Genomic DNA, 24888 nt, shown 5'->3' with positions numbered 1-24888 from the left:
CAGGTATTAGTGTGTGTTTTGCCATCCCTGAATTACTTCTGTGCCCTGGAAGCAGCTGTGAAATCCATCTGCTCATGCATCAGCCCTTGTCAGTCCCTTGTCTGACTGGATGACTGGAGGGAAATGATAAAGAACAAATTATTTCCTTAACATGATATGCTGAAATGAAAGGTTAAGGCTTCCCAAAGTGACTGGTGATTTTGGCCATCTCCATTTTTGGCTATCCTAGCTGTTACTATTTTTTTTTTCCCCAGGAAATGCCTGAAGATCACCTCCCCTTCCTGCCTTTTCATCATTCTGTGTTTTTTGGGGTGGCTTACAGGTTGGTGAGACAGAGGCTGAACTAATCAAAGTAAAAATTCAGTTTTGAAAACTGGAACATGATTTTAAAGTTTACATAGGGAGTGATACATATTTCTTATGCTTAGCAATCCCAACATATATGTGTTCGATCCTACAGAGGACTAAATAACAGTACTACTAAAAGCTGGCAATGCTCTGGAAGAGCACCACAGATAAAGCTGAGGAAAAAATACAGATACCACCCTGTGGAAAAAAACCCCTATTTCTTAATAATTCCTAAGTACTGTTTATCCCATTATTAACAATTACTTTTCTCAGGAAGGACTTCTGTCCTTCCACTGTTTTGTAAGACCTGGTAAGACCAAAGTACAAAATAGTGTATTTTCAAATTGCTCTGGGCATATGTAAAAACCACAGAATCCTCTGAGCAGAAATGAAAAAAAAAAAGAGTTTTTACATTTTTAGTTTTATCAAAACCTTTTAGGCTTTTATTAAAATCTGCCTTACTGCTTAAACTGTGCCAAGCTACAGGCTAGGTAGAGACTAAACTGAAGTTTTACTTGTTTGTAAGAAAATCAGTAGTTCCTTTAGAGATGTCAGCAATTAAGTTTCTCTAGAAGGTTTTGATTGCTGTGTTACAGGAACTGAAAATAACATCTCCCTACAGATAAGTAATTTGTTTTCAAATCTGTCAAAGCATTAACTTTTTGCCACCCCAGGAACAGTCTGGCTAACAAAGCATTTCTGTTTAAAACACTGATATGATGAAATACAAGCAAAGACATTTTTTTCTCAGAAAAGAAAAATCACTTTTAGGGAAATGATTCTCCTACAAGTTCATTTTTAATTGTAGTTCATGTGCAAATTTGGTGAGGGTTTTGCCATAATTTTATTTAATTGCATTTATAAATCAGAAAACTTCTACTTTGCAAGGATAAGTGGGACATAAATACATAATTTCCCTTCTTCATTGCACATATTTTGTAAGGGTTTTTTGTCTGTTTTGTGTTTTTGGATTGGGATCTTGGAAAGGTACAAAATGGCAAGAAAAGAAATAAATTTCCTCTCTAGACCAGTTTTATTCTGGATCTCAGTTTTGTAAGAAGATCCAGAGCCTTAAAAATGAGGAGCTTCCAACACTCAGAAAAATAACCATGTTAAAATTAGTACCATAGTCTTCCTAGAGATCCCTATATAATTATGGAGAGAGACAGGCTTTTCCAGAAAGCATTTCCAATTAAAATAATTTAAAAAAGGAAGGTAATTGAGGAAAAAAGCCCTGACATAAACATTCCAGGAATATACAGTTCAGTTCAAGCACCTGTCCATAGCTGTTCTTACCAGGGGGTACATGAGATGGAAGCAGAACATGGAGGGAAGCAGAGAAGATGAGATGAGAGCCATCAGACAGTTCTGACCTAACCTGTCACTTCAGAAAAATTTCTCAATTTCTCAATTAAAATCAAAGTGAGACACACAAAGCATTTTCTTTGCACTGTGTAGCCTGTAATCTTTTAGTTTACCCAAACCCTAGCAATATCTACTGAAAAAAGACATATTGAAATTTGCTCTTGGACCATAGTCTTCCCCACTGAAAATTGACACTGAAGTGTAATGTGGAAAAACTCCATGCCATCATTTACCTTGGCCTTAGACTTAAAAAAAAATAACCCCAAGGACCAAAAAAAGAATAAAAGTTCTTTAATCCACAGTTACAGAGAGACTAAGAATTCTTTCCCTGTATCTTATTACTTCAGGTATAAAATATATATGAAAACTGGAATGGATAGTTTGATTCTGAACAAATGTATCCCCACAAAGCAATATAAGGACCCGGCTGCAAGGGGCCTTTGCTTTTCATTTTTTCAAGTCCCTAAAAGATGTTATTTCAAAGGAAATAATGATTGCATAGGAGACATTAGCATGCATAGTTATCACACATACTCATTTGCCTGGAATACACAATAGACATTTTCATTAACTTTTATACTAAACTATTTATACAACAGGTTGATTTACGATTTATGAGTAGTTCCATTCTTTCTTCCTAACTTATTACACTGTCTCAAATCCCTGTTTTAATTTTATTGATTTATTCTGTCTGAAGTTCCAGCTCCAAATATTGGCTGCCTCTGAAGGGGAGCAGTTTTATGTCAACCTTTGAAGACTAACTTAAGATTCCAAATGCAAAAAATAAATTTGGGAATTATAAATAAACAAATAAGCAAACCCACACAGCTTTCTGCTTGTTAGTCATTTTACAAGTAGAGCTGCAGATAGTGGTTATTAGAGCCTTGCTCAGCTTCAGTAATTAAAAAGAAGAACCCAACCCAAACACAGTATTTCTAAGGAAAACTGGATGCCTTAGAATGATCCGTCGTTTTCTCCGGAAATGAAAGCTAACATCTGAGACTGCTGAGAGAGGGGTTCTGGCTCCTGTTGATCCAAGACTTCTTTTTATCACATGGTAGCAGAGAAACATTACGTTACACATGTAAAAATCATACTGATATTAAACCCATTTGAATACAGCTGTCAGGGAAGAGACTACCTTGGCATTGCTTCACATATGTACTAAATAGTGAGTATTTTTATAGATTATTTATAATACTTGGCACTTCAAGTAACAATCAAAGAAAAAATATTTAATTAGAATATAATGCCATTAAATAATTAAAGACCATTTTCTCTTAGAAAATATAAAAACTGCCACTAATAATTTAACATCATAGATATAAAAGAATATGAAACATACCCAAAATCACACTGGGTGGTTTTGTTCAGTAGCAAACACACTTTATTCCTGATATATTTTCTGCCTTATATTTTGTTTCCCTTTGCTCAAGAATATATTCAAGAGATACCAAAAGAGATTGGGACCTAACACGTATTTTAGACTCTCCCCTTGGAGTCTGTTCATTTATCATCAATGAATCCTAATGGTGATTCTGCAATTTTTTTTGCAATAAGGATGATTTTATTACAGTCTCTACTGCATTTTATATTATTACTATTCCTTTTAGATAAAAACATTACAAAAGAAGGGAAATAGAAGTGTGAGCATGTGAAGACAGAGACATGACACGTTCAGTCTTGAGGTCTGGGGTCAATTTCATGGCCCTGTGGATCACAGTCATGGATGAATTCAAAGGGGGGACAAAGAGTATGACAGAACAACTGGCATAGATTTCAGAAGCTGTTTAAGGTCTGCTTACAGGTAACACCAGAGTGAAAATCAACATGAAACCTTGTTCCTGTAGGATCTGTTGAGATACAGAACAACTTCACATTTAACAAACAAAATAAAAAATGATAGGGAATTAATGTTCTAACAAACAGGAAGAGTTCCTACGTGTGAAACAGTCACTGTAAAACTCAGAACAATGCAACTTGCTGGAGACGGCAAGTAAAAATGGAAATTACTCCTTTCTGGCAAAGTATGTTTAGTTATCCTTTGAAGGGAAGACTCACATGAAAGATTTGTAGTAATGAGTCTTCTGAAGAAGTAAAAGAAGTGATTCCTCTGACACTTCCTAAGGCACAGGGAGGTGATTCCAGACAGCCAGCATGGCTTCACCAAGGGAAAATCCTGTCTGATCAACCTAGTGGCTTTCTATGATGGAGTAACTACAACAGTGGATAAGGGAAAAGCTACAAATGTCATTTATTTGAACTCCTGTAAGGCCTTTGACATGGTCCCCCTAACATCCTTCTCCCCTGAGACCCCACCTGGAGTACTGCATCCAGCTCTGGAATCTTCAGCACAGGAAGGACAGGGACCTATTGGAGTGAGTCCAGAGGAAGGCCACAAAGCTGATCAGGGGGATGGAGCACCTCTTCTATAAGGAAAGGCTGAGAGAACGGTGATTATTCAGACTGGAGAAGAGAAGGCTTTGAGGTGACCTAATTGTGGCCTTGAAGGGAACTTACAGGAAAGATGGGGCAAGAATATTTACAAGGACATGTAGCAAGAGGATAATGGGAAATGGGTTTAAATTGAGAGTTGCTTTAGATTAGATACTAGATACTGTGAGTATGGTGATGCACTGGCAGAGGTTGTCCAGGGAAGTTGAGAATGCCCCTTCCCTGGAGGTGTTCAAGGCCATGTTGGATGGAGCTTGGAGCAACCTGGTCCACCTGAAAGTGTCCATGTCCACAGCAGGGGGGTTAGAACTAATGATCTTCAAGATTCCCTTCCAACCCAAACCATTCTATGATTACCTTTCCAGTCCCTTATCTGTGCATGTTGTGTGGTTTGCAAAACCACTTGGGTATCTATATGAAAATGTGCTTTACCTTGTTTCTCAGAACCAAGAGCATTGTGCCAGCTCTCTCTATGCAGGAATTTCACCGATAAAATCTCTTGCTACTATTACTCCAGAAAAAAAAAAGAATAATAATCTTGGAGCATTTAGTCTTAGTCTGGCAGTTATCACAGAAGCACCTGGAATCTGTGGACAGTAATAATATATGAAGTGGTTTTACAGCAGATAAGACTCAAGTTAGAATGAACATGTTTGCTAATGAAGAGAAAAAGTCCTGGGGTCACTAACTCTACCTAGAAAAACATGCAACATACATATTGAAGTTTAAGACATCTGGAGCTCAATGTGAATAATAAAGACAGGCTGAAGAACAAAGAGAGTGAGGAAGAAGATGGTACACCACTTTTGTTTTTGAGCTTTCAGGTTGCAAGAACTAATTCCCTTTGGAACATTAACTACAGAGGACTTGCTACTCACCTAAAGGACGCAGTGTCCCATGATTGCTTACCAGCCAAGAAATGTCCATTTCTTAAATTCTCTGACCTATTATTTCCTATTAGATGCTCCTAAACAATGTGACTCTCTACACACTTGATATTTACCTCTTGCAATAAATCCACATCTGCTGTTTGTTGTAGATCTCATCTGCCACTTACCACTTTGCAGTTCTCCTGGGTGCTTCATAAACATTGGATAAGCTGCAGTATTTAGAAACTGTGAAACTGAGGCAGAGATCACCTGTCATATCAAACTGAAGCAGATCTCAGCCTAGGCTTTGGTCACGACTCCTCCACATGCTCTCAGCTCATTTCTAGGGCTTCCTAACCATCTCCTTTCGCTACTTGCTTCCAATAGCAGATCTGCAGCAGGAAAACCAAAATGTGCTTTCTGCAAAAAAACAATTCTACAGACTAACCTTAATAAAAGCTTGACATTTTGGAGAACACACAAGAGAACTCTAAAGCTCCTTAATCAAAACCAGCACATACAGATTCATGGAAACTATGCTGAAGGGAAGCTTTCTGCGTCAGTTGCCAGCTATCGCTCTGCCAGGAATGTACCATACACAACTTTATCTTTGCTTTACTACAAACTGCCTCAATTCCAATTTCCAAATTAGTTATGAAGCAAATCACAAGGTTCTCTGTCTAATCATCTACTTCTTTTGAATTCTACAGATGAAAACAATTACGTGGAGAATAAAGATGAATAAAACTCCCAACTTCTATCACATATTGTTTATGCGCATGTGATATATGTCAAAGAAGGTTTTCCCCCCTCAAAGTCATACTGGTATGTCCCCTGTGTCACAGGTAATTTTTCTTTCTTCCAGGAATTCCATTTGGATTTTGACACCGTTTTAAGAACTGCAATGTGAAGTTATTTCTCACAGGTTTGAACTAAATCTCAGCAGACCAGTAAAATTTACAAACTTATATTGACCCATCCCTCAGGCATCCCATCTTCCATAGGTCCTGTCCCACTTCTGCAAGACCTTTGGCTTCCTTGGGGCTCTTGATTAGCACTGCAGGTCTGTAATTAAGCAGTGAGAACACCTCAGCTGGGATTCAGACCCAGACATAGAAACACAGTGTGAAGGCTCTACAACAGGAAGCGCAGCACTGGGTCAATGGGCCGATATCCTCTGTGCAGTGGAGGCACTGCTGTTTGGGCACTGCAAAGCCCTCCATGGACCAGGCCTGCTGGCCCTTCATTGCCTACAGTGGGAGGTGGCTGAGGATAGATGATAGATAGCCAGAGCAGTTTCTACACACTGTGGTTTCTGTATCTATTACTGGCACTTAATTGTTTCAAAATAGACCTCTGATTTTTGACATATGGCAGCATCCTTACAATGTACTTCTGGGTCAATTTTTGTTTGAGGGAGTGTGCTGGTTTTGGCTGGGGAAGGGTTAATTTTCTTCAGAGTGGCTGGGAGGGGTCTGTGTTTTGGATTTGTGCTGAGCACAGTGATGAAAATAGAAATGTTTTTGTTATTGCTGAGCTTACACAGAGTTAAGGACTTTTCTGCTTTTAGTACTTCCAAGCTGGCTAGAAAGTTGGAGGTGCCATAGGAGTTTGGGAGGAGACACAGCTGGGACAGCGACCCAAACTGACCAAAGGGATATTCCAGACCATATGACATCATGCTCAGTACATAAAGTGAGGGGAGGAAGAAGGAAGGGAGACACATTTAGAGTGATGGAGTTTGCCTTCTCAAGTCACTGTTATGTGTGAAGGAGCCCTGCTGTCCTGGGGTTGGCTGAATACCTGCCTTCCTGGAAGCTGTGAATTGTTTTGTTTTGCTTGAGGGCGCAGCTTTTGCTTTCACTAAGAAACTGTCTTTATCTCCACTCATGAGTTTTCTACCTTTTACACTCTGATTCTCTCTGCAATCCTGCTGCTGGGGGAGTGAGTGAGCGCCTTGGCTGCTGGCTGTGGTGAAACCATGACAGTGAGAGGCTTGCAACTCCATATAAAAAAATAGCTTCTGAAAATGATCCACATTTCTCTGATACAGATTTGGCAAGAAGAAAAGCCAGGTTTTGAATAAGCTACCAAGGGTGTAACATCCTACTTAGAAAGAGCAGTAGAGTCTGGTAATAATCTACATAAATTTATAAGCTTTCCAGTGGGATATTTATTGTTCCATGGACAAAATAAAATGTATCTGTAAATACAAATAAAATGTATTTAACCATCTAATAATAAAAATGCACAGAACAAATCAAAAGGAAGTATGTATTCTCTTAATGCCAGAACAGCTGTGGAGTTGTGCATGGTTTGTCTCCCTAGTGTTCCTTTAAGTCTTTTGAAATTTTCAATTTAGTTCTTCGCCCCAGTCATGGACACTCTTGATGGACAGTCTTGTATGTGCTTGGAAATAGAATGCAGGTGAAAAGACATTCATAAACATAATTCCCCGCTTCTAGTCTAGAATTGTTGGTATTGAATTGCATTATCTGTATAAAAAATTGCTAGATGTTCTTAAGCATTTCTGTGGAAGCATAAACATGAGAACTCAAGGTATTATTCCAGAATGGCTGCTACTAATGTTACCACAAGCCTGTGACCTTGGTGTTGTTAGCACCATGCTCTAACCAGCTGAGCTAATCTCAGGGCTAATAGGAGTCAGCTTGGCAAGCATTGCTCATGTATGGAAATGTGCATTTGCTTTTGTCTTCCATACAGAACTGGGTCTCCACATTCAGTGCAAAATCTTCCATAAATCCCAATCATTTTTATGCACCACATATTTTTACTGCACTATAAATGTAGTCTAGGTTGGGTGCTGACTGCTTTGCTTCTAAATCTTGTCTGTCTCTTCTTAGAGAATATGGAGGAAAAGATCATCTCCCCTTAAAAACATTTTCATGTCTTAGAGAAGAATTCCCTTACGCCAGATAATTTTTTTGCTGAACACAGTTTTGTCTGGAATACAAAGTGGTCATTTAGGCATTTTGGTTTTGGTTTTGAAAACACAGACTTAGGCTATGGCAATTTATGTTCTATGGGCACCCACTGGAGAGAGAAGATTGGGTTGACAGGCTCTTAGCTCATTCTGCTGTGAAAAGAAGCTGCATTTTTTTGATTAATTTGGCTTCCGAAGTGTGGGAGTTTTCCTGCCTTGTCTCTCTGGTACAATCCAGATCAGACTGTATCAAGGTTCTACTCTCTGCTAGAGTCCTGAAATAAAAGTCAATAAAGAAACAACACCAGAAAGTGATCACAAAACTATGACTGAGGATTTTCTATAGATCTCGACTTTTAATGACCTCCCAATCATATAGTATATGTGTTTAAAGGCATTTGACGTGATTCTCTATGAAGGACGTTTCTTCCATTAAAGTGAAACATAAACATGGCCTGAAACACTGGTATGCAACTGTCTTCCAAAACAAACAACTAGTCGCGCTTATCACTTTCAATATTTTGAAGTAATTACTGGATAACTATTGAATATTTTGATTAATTTCAGTATAGAACACATGAAGTTCATGGGTCCAATTCCTTGAAATTATAAAGGATATATTAATGAACCATAAAAATTAAATCTAGCAGAATTAATTGAAATAATATTAACTATCCCATTATGCTAAATCTTTAAAAAGGGCTAAAAGGATTTTCACAGTCAAGACTTATGAGTCCTTATTCAAACCCGGTTTACAGTTCTTCACTGCTTCTGGATTAGGACATTAGATATCTTAGGTGGATATGCAGATCTGCTGGAGATACAATTCAGGGGAGGTCATTCAATATCTTGGTTCCTTGGCTCAAGCAGAAAAGCCAGTGCTTTTATTTTCTACCATTTGTTTATCTGGTCTGCCTGTGGGTTTCTTGAAGACAGAAACTGACTCTTATCACATCCTTGCACAATACCTTAAAGAAAAGAGGTTTAAGTTTTATCCTTCAAGACCTTGAATATAACATGATATAATCAATAGCTGGGATTTTGTAGTAGTGTTACTGTAGTAGTTACTGTAACTCCTTTTGAAAATGAAGACATACTCTCCATACACAAAGAATTCTGTTTTGGAGTACTTGGCAATTATGCTAAACATGTTTTCCAGTTTTAACAAAAGGAATATTGTTGATACCATGCTTTTGAAAGCAGCAGTTTTAACTTTCTTTGAACTAGTTTTCTGTAATATTCTTATCAGCTCTGTGCCAAACACGCTATTTAATATCAAAGGTAATCAGCTGAAGCAACCCCTGCTGTCTTTATGCAGAAGCAAGTTGCAGTTTTTCACTGTTTTGATTTTTGGATGAATAACTTCTTATTCCTTTTATCCTCTGAGGTACTTTGAACACTATGCAAACATATAAAGACTTTGGCCTGACACACTTACTATAACTTTTTTCTTTTAAAGAAGGATGGGCATTGGAGAATGCATCCACAGCTCAGCCTTCATCTCAATGACAAAGCAACAAAGAGATGCCTTATTTCAAAGACTGTTTAATTTTTTTTCTTTTAAAAAAATTTTTAAATAGACAAGGAGTTGTTTGTGAACAACAATGGAAATAATGGGGCCTATCTTCCTATGAAGTTGTTTCTGCTGTTGCATTCACTGAATGTCTAATAGGGTGCAGAGTCTCACGGGTGCTTTTCCAGTAGCTGGGTCATTTGTAGCTAGGCTCTCATGGATGGATACTCAGATATCTAATCAAGGGGAAGTTTATACTGCAGCCTTTCTCCGTGTTGGCAGTGATAGACCCATCTTTTCCTCTCCAGCCTCTCGAGGCTGTAATATCTCTGAGAATGCTAGGCCAGACTCAAATGTGGTTGAAATTGCAGTATTGATAGAGGTTCACAGTAGGGGATGGGCGGAAATTCCTACCCGCACATACCATGAGATTGCATAAGCCTCAATGCTTAGGCAAACAGAGTAAATGTTAAAGAATTAGCCTGTGTCCTGGCAGCTCTTCTGGCTAATATGGTTGAGCCAAAGGAGCTCAAGAAGGAGCACCAAACCCAATTTCCATTGGGCGGTTCAGTTGATAACAAGGTACCTCCTACGGCCAGATTCAGGCTGAAATTCTAGCCCTTGGCCCAGGCTCCAGGTTTACAGTGAATTGGGGTAGTCGGGCAATTCAACACAGTGCTCTCCCAGTAGAAACAGAAACAGAGCTTTGCTGCTTCTTATGTGCTCTAAAATGCTTGAGTGAAACCCATCATTAGTATAACAAATTTGTATAAATGATGTGATGACAATCTGGCCTCACAGCACTTCTGAAGCAAGTACCAGTAAAGCCCATTCAAAAAACAACCCCAAATAAACACAAAAAACCACACTCGCTCTATTCCTCCTGCTAGGAAAAGGGATGGCTTCTCAGCTCAGATTTCCACTGTAAGGAAAAAGTCATTCTTTGGCTACCATGTAGTCTACCTACTACAGAGTCACCACTTGAAGAACTTACACCAGTTTAACCATGTCACTGTAGTAGTGGATGCACACACCATCAGTGCAAACTGCAGAGTGCCTCTTGCATTTCACGACAGGTTTAAAAATGATACACTGCCAGTTAGTAATCAACTATGCATTGTCAACTTCTAATTCATTATCTCTGTAGTGGAACAAAATTGTACAAAACATTTGCTTTTGTGAGGCAATGACCATCAAATACAGTAGCCAAGGGCTTTGGAAACTATCAGAAAAAATGAAGCCTGTGACTTTAACAACCCGCTCTGCAAAAGGATGTGAGTCTGTGCTGGCCCAGCTTTATTCTGCTTTTTGCACCTGTTTTAAATGCTTTCACACAGAACTTTGTACTGAACACATAAAATCCAAAATCAAAACGGTCACAGTCAACTAAGGCTATGTTTATAAAAAATGAAATAAAATAAAATTTAACTGTTGGAAAGAGTTTGTTAACCCATCAGGACAGTTAAAAGACTCCCATCTAACCTATCCCATAGATAATTACAAACATTGATGACATGATAGGAAATAATCGCCTCTATTCTCAAATGATTCCCAAAGTATTGATTTCAAACTACACACAGGTACTATCTAGCAAACCTTATAAAGATTAATTGGTAAATCCCTTTGATTACAAGGTAACATCTGTTGATTTTCTAAATGTTTGTCTACAGCACATAAATAATATCAGGAAACCAGAAGTCTTTGAGACAGCTGTTTACACTATCAGAAAAATAATCTGTGGAGTGGCTGATACCTTGCAAAGGCAGTACACAAAGTGGAATAGTTTTAGACTAAGATCATTTAAACAAAGGGTAGGAGGTGAAACAGTCATCCAAGAGGCCTGACATTGTGGATTTTTTTAAACACTCTCTGAGCTTCTCAAGTGGATTATGAATATTTGTATGAAAGCAAACCCTGGTTTATGAGATGAAATTTGTATGTGTCTTCCACTGTCAGCTCTACTGGCCTCCCCTAGCCTGCTTTTCAGAAAGTAGAGTCAGGCATTGATTATGTTGCTAAAGAGGGCGTCAACTGAAGGAAGCATCTTTATAAGGTGCCTCCATAATCCTTCCAGTTTTTCATAATAAAAATTAAAAATGGCCAGGTTATATCACTGAATATGAATTATTTCTATATAATCATCCATACCAACCAGTTGCTTGATAAAATGAAAATCCCTGGCTGACATACGAGTAGGGAATTATTTCTCAGTGGTGGCTTGGGTATAGAACAAGATACTTTATCCCTTTCAACAGTGGACCTCCTACTGCCAGCTTATTACAGAACCTGTTTCTGATATTAGAGCAGTAAGAGACTCTTCATCTTAATATCATCATCCTGCGACGTACAAAAAGATCTAGTTTTGAAAACTAGAGTACAAAATATCATTACTTGTTAGTTATAATACTTCTTTTTCTTTCCTAAATAGCTGGAAAATAAATGAAAAACAGTGCCAATACACTTTAAAGAATTGCTAAACAGCATTTCCCTAAAAAGAGCAGCATTGCTTTTAAGGGCCATAAGGCACTGTGGGATGTTACAACAATATAAAGGCAGTCATTTTAGAAGAGATTTGGGAAATGGTTACAGACTTTACACCTCTTGAATAATGCAGTGTGCAGCTAGCACAACCTGTCCATGCCACTCTGTCACAAGCTCCCAGCAAAAATGCATTATTATGTTGTCTCATGTTACAGAATATACCCAGACAGACTGATAGGAAGAAGCACCATCTCCAGAAGAATGGATACAAGCACAGCTGCATTACATAAAGGAACACCCTGAGCCACCGGAGGAAAAGATTACACAGGTGACCTTTGCTGGTGCTGTTGTTATTCTGCTTGTGCCTCCCGAGAGGTGCAAGAAGAGGCCCTTCATGGGCTTCCCTGCAAAAGGCTTCTGAGACCCATGGGAGGATGGTGCTGCATCCCTGCTGTGGCTGGAGGGCCAGCTGGGAGCACCAGTCTTCCCAGTACCTGGGTACATCATTTTAAGCTATCTGACATATTAGCCTTATTGCAAAAGTTCTCCTTGAGACAATGGTAGAAGTCAAAAGCAAAGACCTGAAATTCAAAAAGCCCCACCAGCGTGAAATCCCTTTCCTATGTATGTTTCCATGCACCACTCTGCTCTTACACAGCCTCTTCCCAGGCTCTCCCTTCCCACCACCTGGCTCCCCCAGCCCCTCTCCAATTCATCTTTGCCTCACACAAATGTCCTTGTGCCCCCCTGCATTCAGGTCAGCAGATTTTCCTTCCCCCCCTTGCTCATGGGCAGCCGAGCTCCGGTGATAAAGATGTGCAGGGAATCCACATCAAACAGAAGAAAAAGTCTAATTTAATCCCAGCACTGGCCTGGGTCTAGAGGCATAGACCAAATATGTGGGAAATACGACAGTCTTTGCAGACTGAGGGCCACAACCCATGTATTTGAGTAAGGATTCACAGGTGCAACAGAAGAACAGGTTCCTATTGGGAGAGTGACTTCTTCACTAAATATCAAGTTTCTGCATAAAAATACCAACAAATGTGCTGTCATATCTGTGATCAGCTAAGGCCTAAATCCAAAACTATTTTAAAAATTGAATTTACACTTAAATATGAAGATCTGATGATATAATGCAAGATAAGATTGGTAAGAAACATAGTTGGAACAACTAAAATAGCAAAAAAGACTAGCTATGCTTTCATGCTTTAACCTCACAGGCTGATGCACAAAAAAAGAAATATCTTTTTCTTATCAAGGCAGCCTTCACTGCGAGAGGTAGTAACTGAGATACCTATTATACCACAATCATAGCTATTGAGCTATATTGTAGATTCAATTCAATGCATTTTCATTGAAAATTTTAACAGAATTTTCTAGAGGTGGCATTTATATTCTTCAAATGAGTGAATAATGCAAGACTATTTAAATGAGATATATAATAGTGCTATATAATGTTTTAAAAATTCCACATTTTAATATATATTCTATAGTTTTACTAAGGTCTTATAAAATTTACAGGATAGTATTTTGATATTCTTCTGGTGGTAAAGACAGAAATCGCAAATAAAAAGAATAACCTAAAAAGAAGTTAAATTCCTTACACATGAAGAAAGGCACCTCCTTCCTCATCCTGGTCCTCAGGCCTAAATATCCTTAGAAAATAAATGCAAAACCTAGTTATCAGGAGAATCAGCCCTGAGTCTCCACCCAGTTCTGTAGCCCATCTCCAGCATAATCAAGCCCAGATGTCACAAAAGATGGCAAAAGATAACTCAAGTAGCAGACATGGGATCACCCCTCCTGAAGTCTTGAAGTCCTTAATAACCAAAGATGGTCTTCAGTCCAGAGGTATGGTGTTTTATATCCTGTCCCCTTATTTACTTTTCTAATTGGTCCTTTCAGCTTATAGAATTTTCTTGTATTTTTAGAGGGCTAGAGAAGAAGACTGAAAGTGGAAAAAGGATTCTGCACAGAATTGTTAAAATGGCATCATAAAAATTAGAGGACCGAAAGTTTCTTAAATGAGAATGCTACATTCTGCAGCAGAGGCACCTTGAGATGGACAGAAATTCCAATTCAGGAATAAGGCACACAGCCTGGAAGTGTAACTGAAAGCAAGCTTCGAAATGTGGCATCCACTGGCACTCCATCAATAGGATTGTTTTCAGCCTATACAGATATATACACACATATATGAGGCTATACATAAGTTTTTAAGTATGTGTTTCAAATTCAGACACTGAACAGCCAGCAATACATTTTCAATTTATCAAAAAACCCCCAGATCAGAAAAGACAGCTGTGCATGCGCTGAAAATAAAAGATATATAAGCCTTCTTTAAGACCAAGCAGAATTCCCTGTGAATACAGACTTAGAGAAGGCTTTCAGGGAATTAAGGTTTATCTTTAGCATTTCAATTATAATTTTGGATTGTAAAACATATATTTGGCAATGATCAGAGCTGGCAGTCAGGCTGGTAATTTGATGTGCATTAAAAAGTGATGCGATAATGGGAAAGCTCTGCTGTCAAATGTTACAGAAATCTTCATGTATTGCAGTATCATATAATTCACAACTGTATTTTCTATTTATATTCCTTCACACCCTTAGTGGAATGATAAATTATTTTAAGCTGAATGTAGCTGTTGAAAACAAAGAAAATCCTTCATTGTCAACACAGGATTTACACAAACATTTTCAACCTGATCCTTAGATCCTGTAGCTCAAGATAATATTAGTACTTTCAAGAACCATAAGAAGTATTTCCCTATGTAAAAGAAAATATAACCTCATGAATAACAAGTAAATTATGGATTATTCATATTATGGTAGCAAAGTCTGGGGGTTTTTTATGTACAGCAGTGTTCTCACAAAATATATCCTTTGCTACATAACTTACCCCTAATTATAAAAACTGCTTTGCCAGGTTAAAATAAATGTAGCTGTCCTAAAATCTGCAAAGATTCACATAAACTGTTCCTCCACTTAACAGAATGGTACTTTGAAAGACAATTATGCAAAATTAAATAATTAATTATTGTGCTTTTCAGTGTCCCAGTCACACAAATCTTTTAGGCTTTCAAACAGTGTTTTGGTTGCTTTAGATGATGCACATCTTGAAACTCAAATGAAATACTGATGCAATTTTAATTGAGCAATTAAAATAATGTTTCATGGTTTCTAAATGGACTGGCTCTAAAATTACTTGTCTACTGAAAAAAAAAACATTTTCAGAGCTGTTACCCAGTATCACATTTCCAGACAATGCCTCCTTTGTCATCTCATCCTGTTTCTCATTCTCCTTCAAATGCCTACTGAACACAATTGCCTTTTGAACTTATTCACTGAAAAGAATTTATCCTTCTCTTTAGTAAACTTCAAAACCTTTCCTCTAGTAAATCTGCAGCAGAAGTCCTGTTATAGACAAATAACATTTAGCACCAGCACACAATGAAACACTTGGGATGTTTGAAATTAAGAACACATTCCATATTTTGTGCCCTATCCTTAAGTCCATTTATAACCCAATAAAAGATGGTATCATTAGGAATTTATTGCAGCTCAGACCTACTGATGGTTGGAAGAACATGGCTGAGACTCAAGTCTGGAGAAATGGATAGCAATGACAAGCAATTACTTCAGTTCATTTTCTACAACACATTTCTTCCTAGAACAAGCTTTTTTTCCCTAAATTACATTAGCAAAAGTTTAGTCTCTGTGCTTTAAGAAAATATTTATTATGATGTCCACCTATAGTTTTTTTACTTTTTCAAAGGAAAAATAAGTAAATTTTGTCTCCCTGATTTGCAGCACAATGGCCAAACTCTTCTGCCTGAAGTCTGTAGTGCCAACAGGAAGAAACAAAGTGGAAACTGAAATTTTGAATTTTCAGTGGTTCTGATATGAAAGAAAGCCTTAAAAAAAATTCTGAAAACTGGAAAACTGCTCCCCGTCGACATATCAGAAGGTTCACCGTATACTGTTTCAGCTGCTGTGAGGAACACAGAGGGAGGGCATAAAAATAAACATTATAGAAATGTATTATTATTTCAGGCACTTTCTCATATAAATGCCCCTACTTTTACAGTTTAAACTTCATGTACTCTTAAACAAGCTCTATGGTACTTTTAAACACACCTCTAAAAACCTGTCCTATGTGTATCATTCTTTGCTTTGAATGTTGTGGCTGGTCTTTCAGAAGAAACCAGTTACTTTCATTCAAATACAAATATAATAACAAAAAAACCCCCACTCCCAGGTTAGTAGTTACAATAAATTATTTATCTGATGATTGCTTTAGTTACGTTTGTGTCCCTTATCTACTTAGATAGTGAGGTGTCCAGAACAGAAACTACATTTTATTTAGCATTAATAAGGTATTGATGTAGTGAGTGATTGACTGACATTTGAGCCCCGTTGCATTGTCAAGATATAAACGGAATGAAAACCACTAAGTCAATAAGAGGACTCCAGATAATGCTGTTCCTGTTTGAAAGCAGAAAAAGAAAGAGCTTCATGAAAATTGGTCCTTACAGTGTAATGTAGTGATTAAGCCAGTGCTACACAATATCAATGGAGAGAGTAACTTGGTCTTCTCCCTCTAGTCTGCCCTTGTTTGCACAAAAACCCCCACCTTGTCAAAGTATCTTGGAGCTTTTTGGCTGTCTATTAAATTTACTGAAACTGTCCAACAGGTTCAAAAGTTGCTGGCTGAATTACTGACAGAGGGACACAGCAGGATTTCCTTAGGAAGTCAGGCTAATCAGATTGTTTAAAAGAAATCCAAAGTGAATTACATTTTTTTTTTAGTTTGCCTTATACAAAACTAAATCAAATGGTTGCAGAATTGAGCCTTTTTCACCCTTTAAGATTTTAGTCCCCTCCCTCCTTTCACACAAATAGTTTCAATTTCCCTTCTGAGATATGTTTTTCTCAAATAGTCAACTTGGCAACTATTTGAACTAATCCTTTAAAAATCACACCTAAGATACTTCTTACTTATTTTCCTATATAAATATGTGAAACATTAAAATGTAGTTTCAATATATATTTCTTCTACTTGTTTCAGTTTTACTGTAAACGTTCCACAAGCAAAATTTCTTTTGAGCTGCAATGCTGACTTTCCTGTCATAAAATGATAAAATATGATTCAGTGTATGCTGACTTAAGCTATTTTGCCTATAAAATTAATTTTCAGGTAACATTTAACCATAAAGGTATTTACCAAAATATGGAAGAATTAACTGTCTTCAGCAATGTTACATTGTCATTTGTACTTCACTGAACACTGCTCTTATAAACCTCTTGTGTTAAAACCTTAATTACCTTATGGACAACATTGCCAAGTGTTTCAGATTGTTTTAATTATATTAACTGAGTACAGGGGCACTTCCTTTTCACCTACTCCATCATTATTTAGCCAAAGTAAACACATTTAATGCTGTCAGATTTCCATCACAAAACATTTCCTTCAGTTTTGCAATTTTATTTGTACAGTTCTCTGAATTTCCTTTAAATTCTTTAAATATTTCTGCTGGTTTTTTCCAGAACTAAATATTGTTTTGTGTGCATGACCCTGTCAGCACAATAAAGAAAAACATTCTTTTTCATTAATGATGCAGTATTTGAGACCCCATGTAATTTTAATTACTATCATAGCTCTGCCTTTCAATTGTCCTCAATACTGTAATTTTTAATTTCTCAGTGCTTCTCAGTCTTAACAGAATTTTAGGAGTCCACTTCCCACCCCATTGCCAGTGCTCAGTCGCCTTTATTTAATTTCTCCTTTTTTTTTTTAACCACAGAGGTAAGCAGATGAGAAGAGACTGACAGCTGCAACTTACCAAGAGTTCGGAAAGGTCTTTGGTTTGGTGTATGGGAGAAGAAACCAGGTTTCAAAGCATTTGTGATCAAAATGTCAAAATACTCTTCGAAATCATTCCTAGAAAGTAAAGTAAATGTGATTAGCTGAACTAACAAATTAGTTAAATGCCATACAATACTCTTTAAGACTTAAGAAAATAACAAAGTACTGCTTTAAGGCACTTGCTTCTGTCACTTTTTTTTTTTTCAGTGCTTGTTCAGTGTCACTATTATCCGTATTTTCCTGAGGTAGTCAAAAGGGAGTCACACTTTGATCTTTGGGAACACTCATTATTTGTAAGAAGATGTTCCTTGATCTCAGGAGAACATGTAACAGATCATATATTTTTAATCTCAGATGGCAACGTATGCATAGACACGCACAGAAAGTTGTAAATGAGGGATATTCTTTTCAAGGAAGAACATATGAAGTGAAGTGATGGGCTAGGAAGTAACTGAAGACACTTAAACACAGGTGCTTATATTGTTGGTATCTGTAGGGATGCACAGGCCTAAGATGCCACTAGCAGACAACAGAGATCTAATTTACAGCCAAGGAAAATTAGAGTGTGATTTCACATATTCCAAAATTGAAGCACCATTTTGAAAGCCGAACTCCCTCTTCAGATTCCACTGGCTGCTCTCACTACATCCCTGCTGGTTACAGGGAGGCTGAACATGCGACTACAAATAAACACCCATCAGCTTTGAGTCTTCATCTACCAGCTGATTCCCACACTAAATTCAGATTTTTCAAAGATCTTTAGGTCCATATATACAGATTGTTATCTGAACTCTGGAAATCCCATCAGTTTAAATGGGTTTGAATGTCTCAGCATAATATATAAGAAAACATTCCTCATCTATGATGTACTTTATTTTATTAGAAGTGTTTCATTGCTTAGGTGACTTCATTGCCTACAACATCCAAAAAATGATGGATACTCTTGCATGGAAAAAAGAAATCACAGATGGCAAGTCCAAGATGGACACAGGCACTGAAATGCTATCAGCAGTAGAGGAAGTTTGCTGGAAGTAAACTAGCTAAGTCTATCACTTTCAAATAATTCATGATCTTCCATAGAACTGAGATATCTTATCAAAAACTGAACGCTCTCCCTATGAAAGACAGCTTTTGGGTTGTGCTCAAAATTACATTTCAGCCTTAAAATAAAAGTGCCTTTCTAATGAAATTTTAGATTTGTCTAATTTTTCTCCACTTGTGACCATATGTAAACCTTTACCTTTTTAAGAGAACCATTATCAAATATTACAATGGTATGTTTTTAAAATTTGCTTCCATGTGGAAGATTCCAGACACTGAGCAAACAGGCCAGACTCTTCTGTCCTCAGGTGAAAAGAATCGACAGAGACAAACTTTTCAAATTAGGGTCTGGTGCAAATAATGCATCCATGGGTAAGTTAAGCTTGAATTCGCAAAACAAAGCAAACGTTTCAGGAACACAACAAAGAACAATTAACAAGTGAGAGGATGAGAGAATATGGCCTCAAGTTGCACCAGAGCAGGTTTAGATTCGATTTTACAAAAAATTTCTTCACATAAAGGGTGGTGAGACATTGAAACAGTCTGCCTAGTGTAGTGGTGGAGTCACCATCCCTGGATGTGTTCAAATAACGTGTGGATGTGGCACTTGGTGATATGGCTTAGTAGTGAACATAGAGGTGCTTGGTTAATGCTTGGACTTGATGATCTTGAAGGTCTTTTCCAACCTAAATGACTCTATGATTCTATGATTTGTGGAAAAAGTGGCAAGTGCTTTGTTTAAAAAAATTGAAACAGACAGAGTTTTCAGAAGATAAAAGAGTTTTTCAGAAGATTTGGTAACTTTTTATTGATCTGTTGAAAAATTATGCTTTCTGTGAGGAGATGCTGTGGCCTTTTTTGAAACAACATATTCAATCTCATGTTTTTATGAGGGACCTTGTGTTATGTTACTATGTAACACTATATACAAATCAAATCTGTTCCAGTTACTGCCTGTGTTTGGTAGAGTGGCCAGTGGTTCCAGTAAACAGCTAACACAAAGGGTAGGATGTATGTCATACATGTATCATAACTTCGACCTCCTAAAAATTGCACACTGAATTCAGACACCACAGACAGAGCCAGTGGAGAAACATCCACATTCTTGAAAGGTAATTCATCCCACTTATTTCGGACATAATTCTACAATGCAGAATGAATTGCCGAGGATAATGCCCAGTGGTTTATTTCCACTAACCACAGAGGGAAACAAAATGACCAGCTTCAAAAAATTCCTCACTTTTGGGTGGCTAACGTTCCTGAAAAAGTGAAATACACTTGGCTTCAGTGACTATGGGATGACTGAGTCATATTTAGGTGTGCTCCTGGCAACACTTAAACATTCAGTTAACTGGACACATGAGGACAGCATCCTCGTGTTAGGTAAGACTGAAAATTCACACCACGACGCTGCTGTGTGGATGAACTGGCACTTGCTTTCTTAGTTTTACATGTTTTATATACTGGTCCCAGCAGTATATCTGTGCTCTGGCTGGGAAACAGTTCTCATTTGATTTCAAAATGAAGTTTTTTCTTACACTTCCTCTCCCTACCAAAATGTCTTCTAGTTAAGGACAATTTGGTCAGATGAACACAACTGGGATATTTTGCTCATGAAATAGTAAATGATACACTTAAGCATGAATTTCCAAGCACAGATTTTATGAAGACAATAATTTCTTAGTCAAAAGGTGCTTCTTTAATAAAGTTCAAAAAACTAAACAGTTACAAGGTAAGGATATTAGGAGTAAGAGGCTAAAATTTCACATGCATCTCTGTTTTCCATATTTATCACAAAGGTTTTTTATTTCATACTATACAGTTTTGGACTTCTCAGTATCATACTGATTACCTGAAAGAAGTAGGAATAGAAATTAATAAAGGACTGTGTAGGTGCAATTCATAAGTGTTGATATCAGGAATAAAATGCAGTGTTGATGTCAAGAATAAAAAGCAGTTAGCCTGGTCAAATTAAAGTTAATGTCAGAGGTAGTAGGAGGGCATCTAAACTATATTCCAGTACAGCAAAAAGCAGCACAGGTATGTAGAGTCTTTCAGTCTGAAATGAGAAGCCTGGAACAAACAAAACCAATAAAAAGTTTAGATTTTCAGGAAAATAACCCCACTTCAGTAAAGTTTAATGGATAGTGGAGTACTCAGTTCTCCAGAAGCTACTTGGAAGCCACACTGCATGAATCCCTGGAAAACATGATTGTAATAAATACCTTAGACCATCCTACCCTTCTGTGGAAAGAGAGAGTGGTGCAGTATCCTTCTAGTAGAATATCTTTTTTGGTGTTTGAAAGGCAACTGATCGTTCTGATACCTTGCTTACTGTCTTCCAGCAGGATTTCTACAGCTGCCTTAAACAGCTGAACACTATTCACCAAGGAATAGAAAGCCAAAATCATTATATGTGGCCAAGAATTTACTTTTGTACCAAATTTTCATTTAGGAAATAACTAGACAGATCTACACAAAATAGCTAATTCACAGGCATCTTGCTCATAAGCAGAATTCCTTTTTGTCAGGAGGTAGATTTGCCCCTCAAATGAGCAAGTGTAATGTTCATGCAAAGCAGTGAGAACTGGCACAGTTGATGCTTCATTTTAGCATTTAGCCTAGAGAGTACAAAAGAGAAGTGATACTGGCAGGACTGGTTTTGGAAGGTAGCTCTGTCTTTTACTTACCCGTGGTTTTCTTCTTGGTTGCTGCATTCGCTCTGATGTTCCCTGGCATATCCTGATAGTCGAGGTTGTCTCACTCTGAACTACTTTGTTTCTTTGATTAATAATAAATTAATAGTCTCACTCTGTCACCTACCACACTATTTGCATCACTGATTTTTTTTTTTCTAGGGGTGTAAGTGATGGCTCTGCTGAATTTCACTGAATTCGACTTGACCACTCATGTTCTTTATTACGCTAAAAACAGCTGTTGTGATCAGCAACTACAATCTCAACCAGTTGCCAAGTGCAATGAACTGTCTGTTTTATCTTTTCTGCTGTGATGAAGCACATTTCTCATGCACAGCCATCTTTTGGAAACCACTAATGGGAAAAGGAATTGGTAAGCTTTTCCTGCAGATTACTGCATGGAAATTAAATAGTACTACTAATTCCATTCACTGCTGGAGAAGCAAGAAAGGAAGTGGCTTAAATAAGACAGTCTAGCAAAAGTTAATGATAAAATTAGGAATCAGATGATGTTTATGGCCTAAAAAATAATTCCCTGGAATCTTCAACCCCATTATGATGCCCCCAAAAGGATGCAGTGTGCTGTGGGTCAGATACAGCTCACAGGCTCACAGATGGACTACTTTCCACAAGTACCCTGTAACAATCTACAAGAGAGGGGCCCACCAGAAAACTCAAAACCAAGTAATTCACCATACATAAACAAAACTCAAATTAGCTTCCCAGTAACTCAGGCTTATCTCCAGTCGCTGTTTGGCAGATATAATTTGAAATGGACTTTGCACTTACCCAAGAACATGTTCACACAGAAGCCTGCAGTAGTCACTGTGAGAACTGGTAATTAACAGCAGAATCTTCCCAGCATTCTTCAGTTGTTTCAGCCACTTTTTTACAGACTCAGGACATCTTTGTAAATATTTGTCTGGATGATTTTTCACTTCTGGGAAATACATCCCACAGTCTTCTAAAAAAATTAAAACATAATTATGTTATCCAATTTTGCTCACAAACCACTTAATCCACACAACAAATATCCTTTTATGTGCAAACAACACAATTAAAACAAGGCAAAGCAACGTTTAAAATTTTCTCCGGGCTGTAACTTAATATAAACCAAAACCCCCAATCAAACCAAGAGGATTCATTGTAGCAGAAATAAGTTTGCATGGCTTTTCTCTTTTACTGTGGAATTTTCATAATTATTTTGTTTGATGTTCTTTTGCTCATAATGGTTTATAGCAAAGAAATTTCAGATTAGAGTTTTACGCAGGAAATAATTATTTCTTTTTGCCGTTGCTCAATTTTTGGATACTCAGCTTGTGATTGTAAAATGAGCTAAATGTTTAGAAAGTGGTAAGGACCCAAAATTCCAAAGAACACCTGTTCACTTACTTCTGACACTTTACATTAGCATTGACTGATCAGTAACATCCATTTTATTACTTTTGCATTTTTCTCAAGTAGCACTTTATCTATAAAAGGTTGATATAGTGGCAAAGACTCATAAGTATTTGGAATACTAGGAACAGATGCAAAAACTGCCCTGTTCCAATTCGAGCTTCAATAATGTTCTTTTTGCCAAATAAAACAGCAATAGAATTTTGCAAATACACTTGGAATGTAAGATTTTTAAAAGTGTGCAAGAACACTAACTTGGCAGTAAAAGTTACCTATTCATTAAAGTCACGAATAAATATTCATCCTGTTACAGCCCATAGCTGCTTTACCAAGATGTCAAACTAACATTAAACCTACCTACATATTTCCTCTGTGCTCAAACTCTCTATAACCAAGGCTGTCAAGCTAGTTAAAGGTTTAAAAAGAAATACAATAATTGTAGAGACAGAAATGATACCAAATGTTTGGCTCTCAGTCTGTGTATGCTATAGTATAATGAACATCATCATAGATTATTTTTCTTCCAGCACTTGTTCTATATGAAACTGTGGTCAACTTAGCTGAATGATTTAATAAATCCCAGACATTACTTAGCCTTCTGGTATGTGAGTAATGCTGTTCTCTAGTTCGAAAAAAATAAGTTTTAAACCACTTGAACTTCAGCTATTTAATGAAAGAGAACATGCATGTTTGAAACACTAGTATCAAAGAAAGACTGAAAGATTCTGGGTGCTAAACATAACACTATTTCATATACTACACATTCAAACATCTACAGATGGCAGGGAACAAAAGTCTTCCAAAAGAAGTTTCAAATTGGCTCTTATCCCTGGAACCAGACAGGAGGTAAAAATGTATTATTCTGTACTACGGCTTGACAGATTTCTTCCAAAAAGGTGGACTAGTATATCTGAGGAGAGTCTCTCAAGCAAAATCTCCCAACTCACAACCAGGCCACCGTTCCAGTTCTTTGTTGTATTTAGGTCAGGCTGTGTAACAGTGTGTACTAGGGGAATAGGAGCCTGTTCCTGCAGCCGGCATTATGGGATGCCATGACATTTGCCTTGAGAGCTAGCCAAGAACAATGATTCTTTTGATTAAACAAAGCAGATTTACGAAAGAAGGTTTCCTGTTGTGTTTTCCCTCCTTCTTTCCTGGGGCATGAATATTGTTTGGGATGAGCAATAGAGTTTCTAGGAGCATAAACTTCTTTTTTTCCCCCCTCCATATTATAACTAGCAACAATATTTCATATGCTATGCTATGATAATTTTTCTTTTTTGGTGTTTTGGAAAGTGCACAACATTAGATGAGAATGAAGGGGGACACACAAACAAAGCAGGCTTGTCATTAGCTCTCAGAGGTTCAAGAAATTAAAATAAAGATGGCAAAGCTCATTTATATAACCAGTGACCTATCACTCTTTTCACTCTCAGACAGAAAGATCTGTTTTACTCCTGGACACTGTATTTTTCTTTCCTTATGAAATGCCTTCCACTGTCCGTGACCATTCTTTGATGTGCAATTTAAAGACTTTGAGTTAATTTAATCAAAACTGTCTTATTTCTCCATAATCTGTGCAGTATGTTCTACGTGACAAATCTATTATATTTGGCCTTTTAGCTACATCTGCATTGGAAAAGGCCAACAACTCTGGGTTCAATATATGAGCTGAAAGAGGATCTTATTCTAGCTTTCTATCCAGACCCTGAAGCCCAGCTGTTAATTGCAGACAAGCAATGAATCAGTTCTTGACACTGGGATCTGAAATTTGCCCCTGGGCTGTCTGCCATATCAGGCAGAGGCAGCTCAGAAGAATCCTCATTAAAGCATACTCTACTGTAATTAGGCCAGCATGGCCCAGCAAAGTAGAGTTTGACTTAATTCCTAACATACTATTGCATCTG

At 37.4% G+C, this 24888-nt stretch overlaps 1 protein-coding gene across 1 annotated transcript in view; it reads right to left on the bottom strand.

Annotated features, from left to right (window-relative positions):
• The window catches only part of NT5DC1 (5'-nucleotidase domain containing 1), a 131706-nt gene that overhangs the window by 23794 nt on the left and 83024 nt on the right, over positions 1 to 24888 (bottom strand). The window contains exons 7-8 of the mRNA XM_008637938.2: positions 22373 to 22547; positions 17824 to 17921 (exon numbers count right to left, since the gene is read on the bottom strand). Coding sequence (XP_008636160.1) covers positions 17824 to 17921; positions 22373 to 22547 — 273 coding nt within the window. The remainder of the gene's footprint in view (positions 1 to 17823; positions 17922 to 22372; positions 22548 to 24888) is intronic.

Source organism: Corvus brachyrhynchos, unplaced genomic scaffold (assembly GCF_000691975.1).
Source record: "Corvus brachyrhynchos isolate BGI_N302 unplaced genomic scaffold, ASM69197v1 scaffold14, whole genome shotgun sequence".
NCBI classification, from domain to species: Eukaryota; Metazoa; Chordata; class Aves; order Passeriformes; family Corvidae; genus Corvus; species Corvus brachyrhynchos.
The sequence above is the reverse complement of the archived record's forward strand: the minus strand, read 5'-3'. Positions and strand labels throughout refer to the sequence as shown.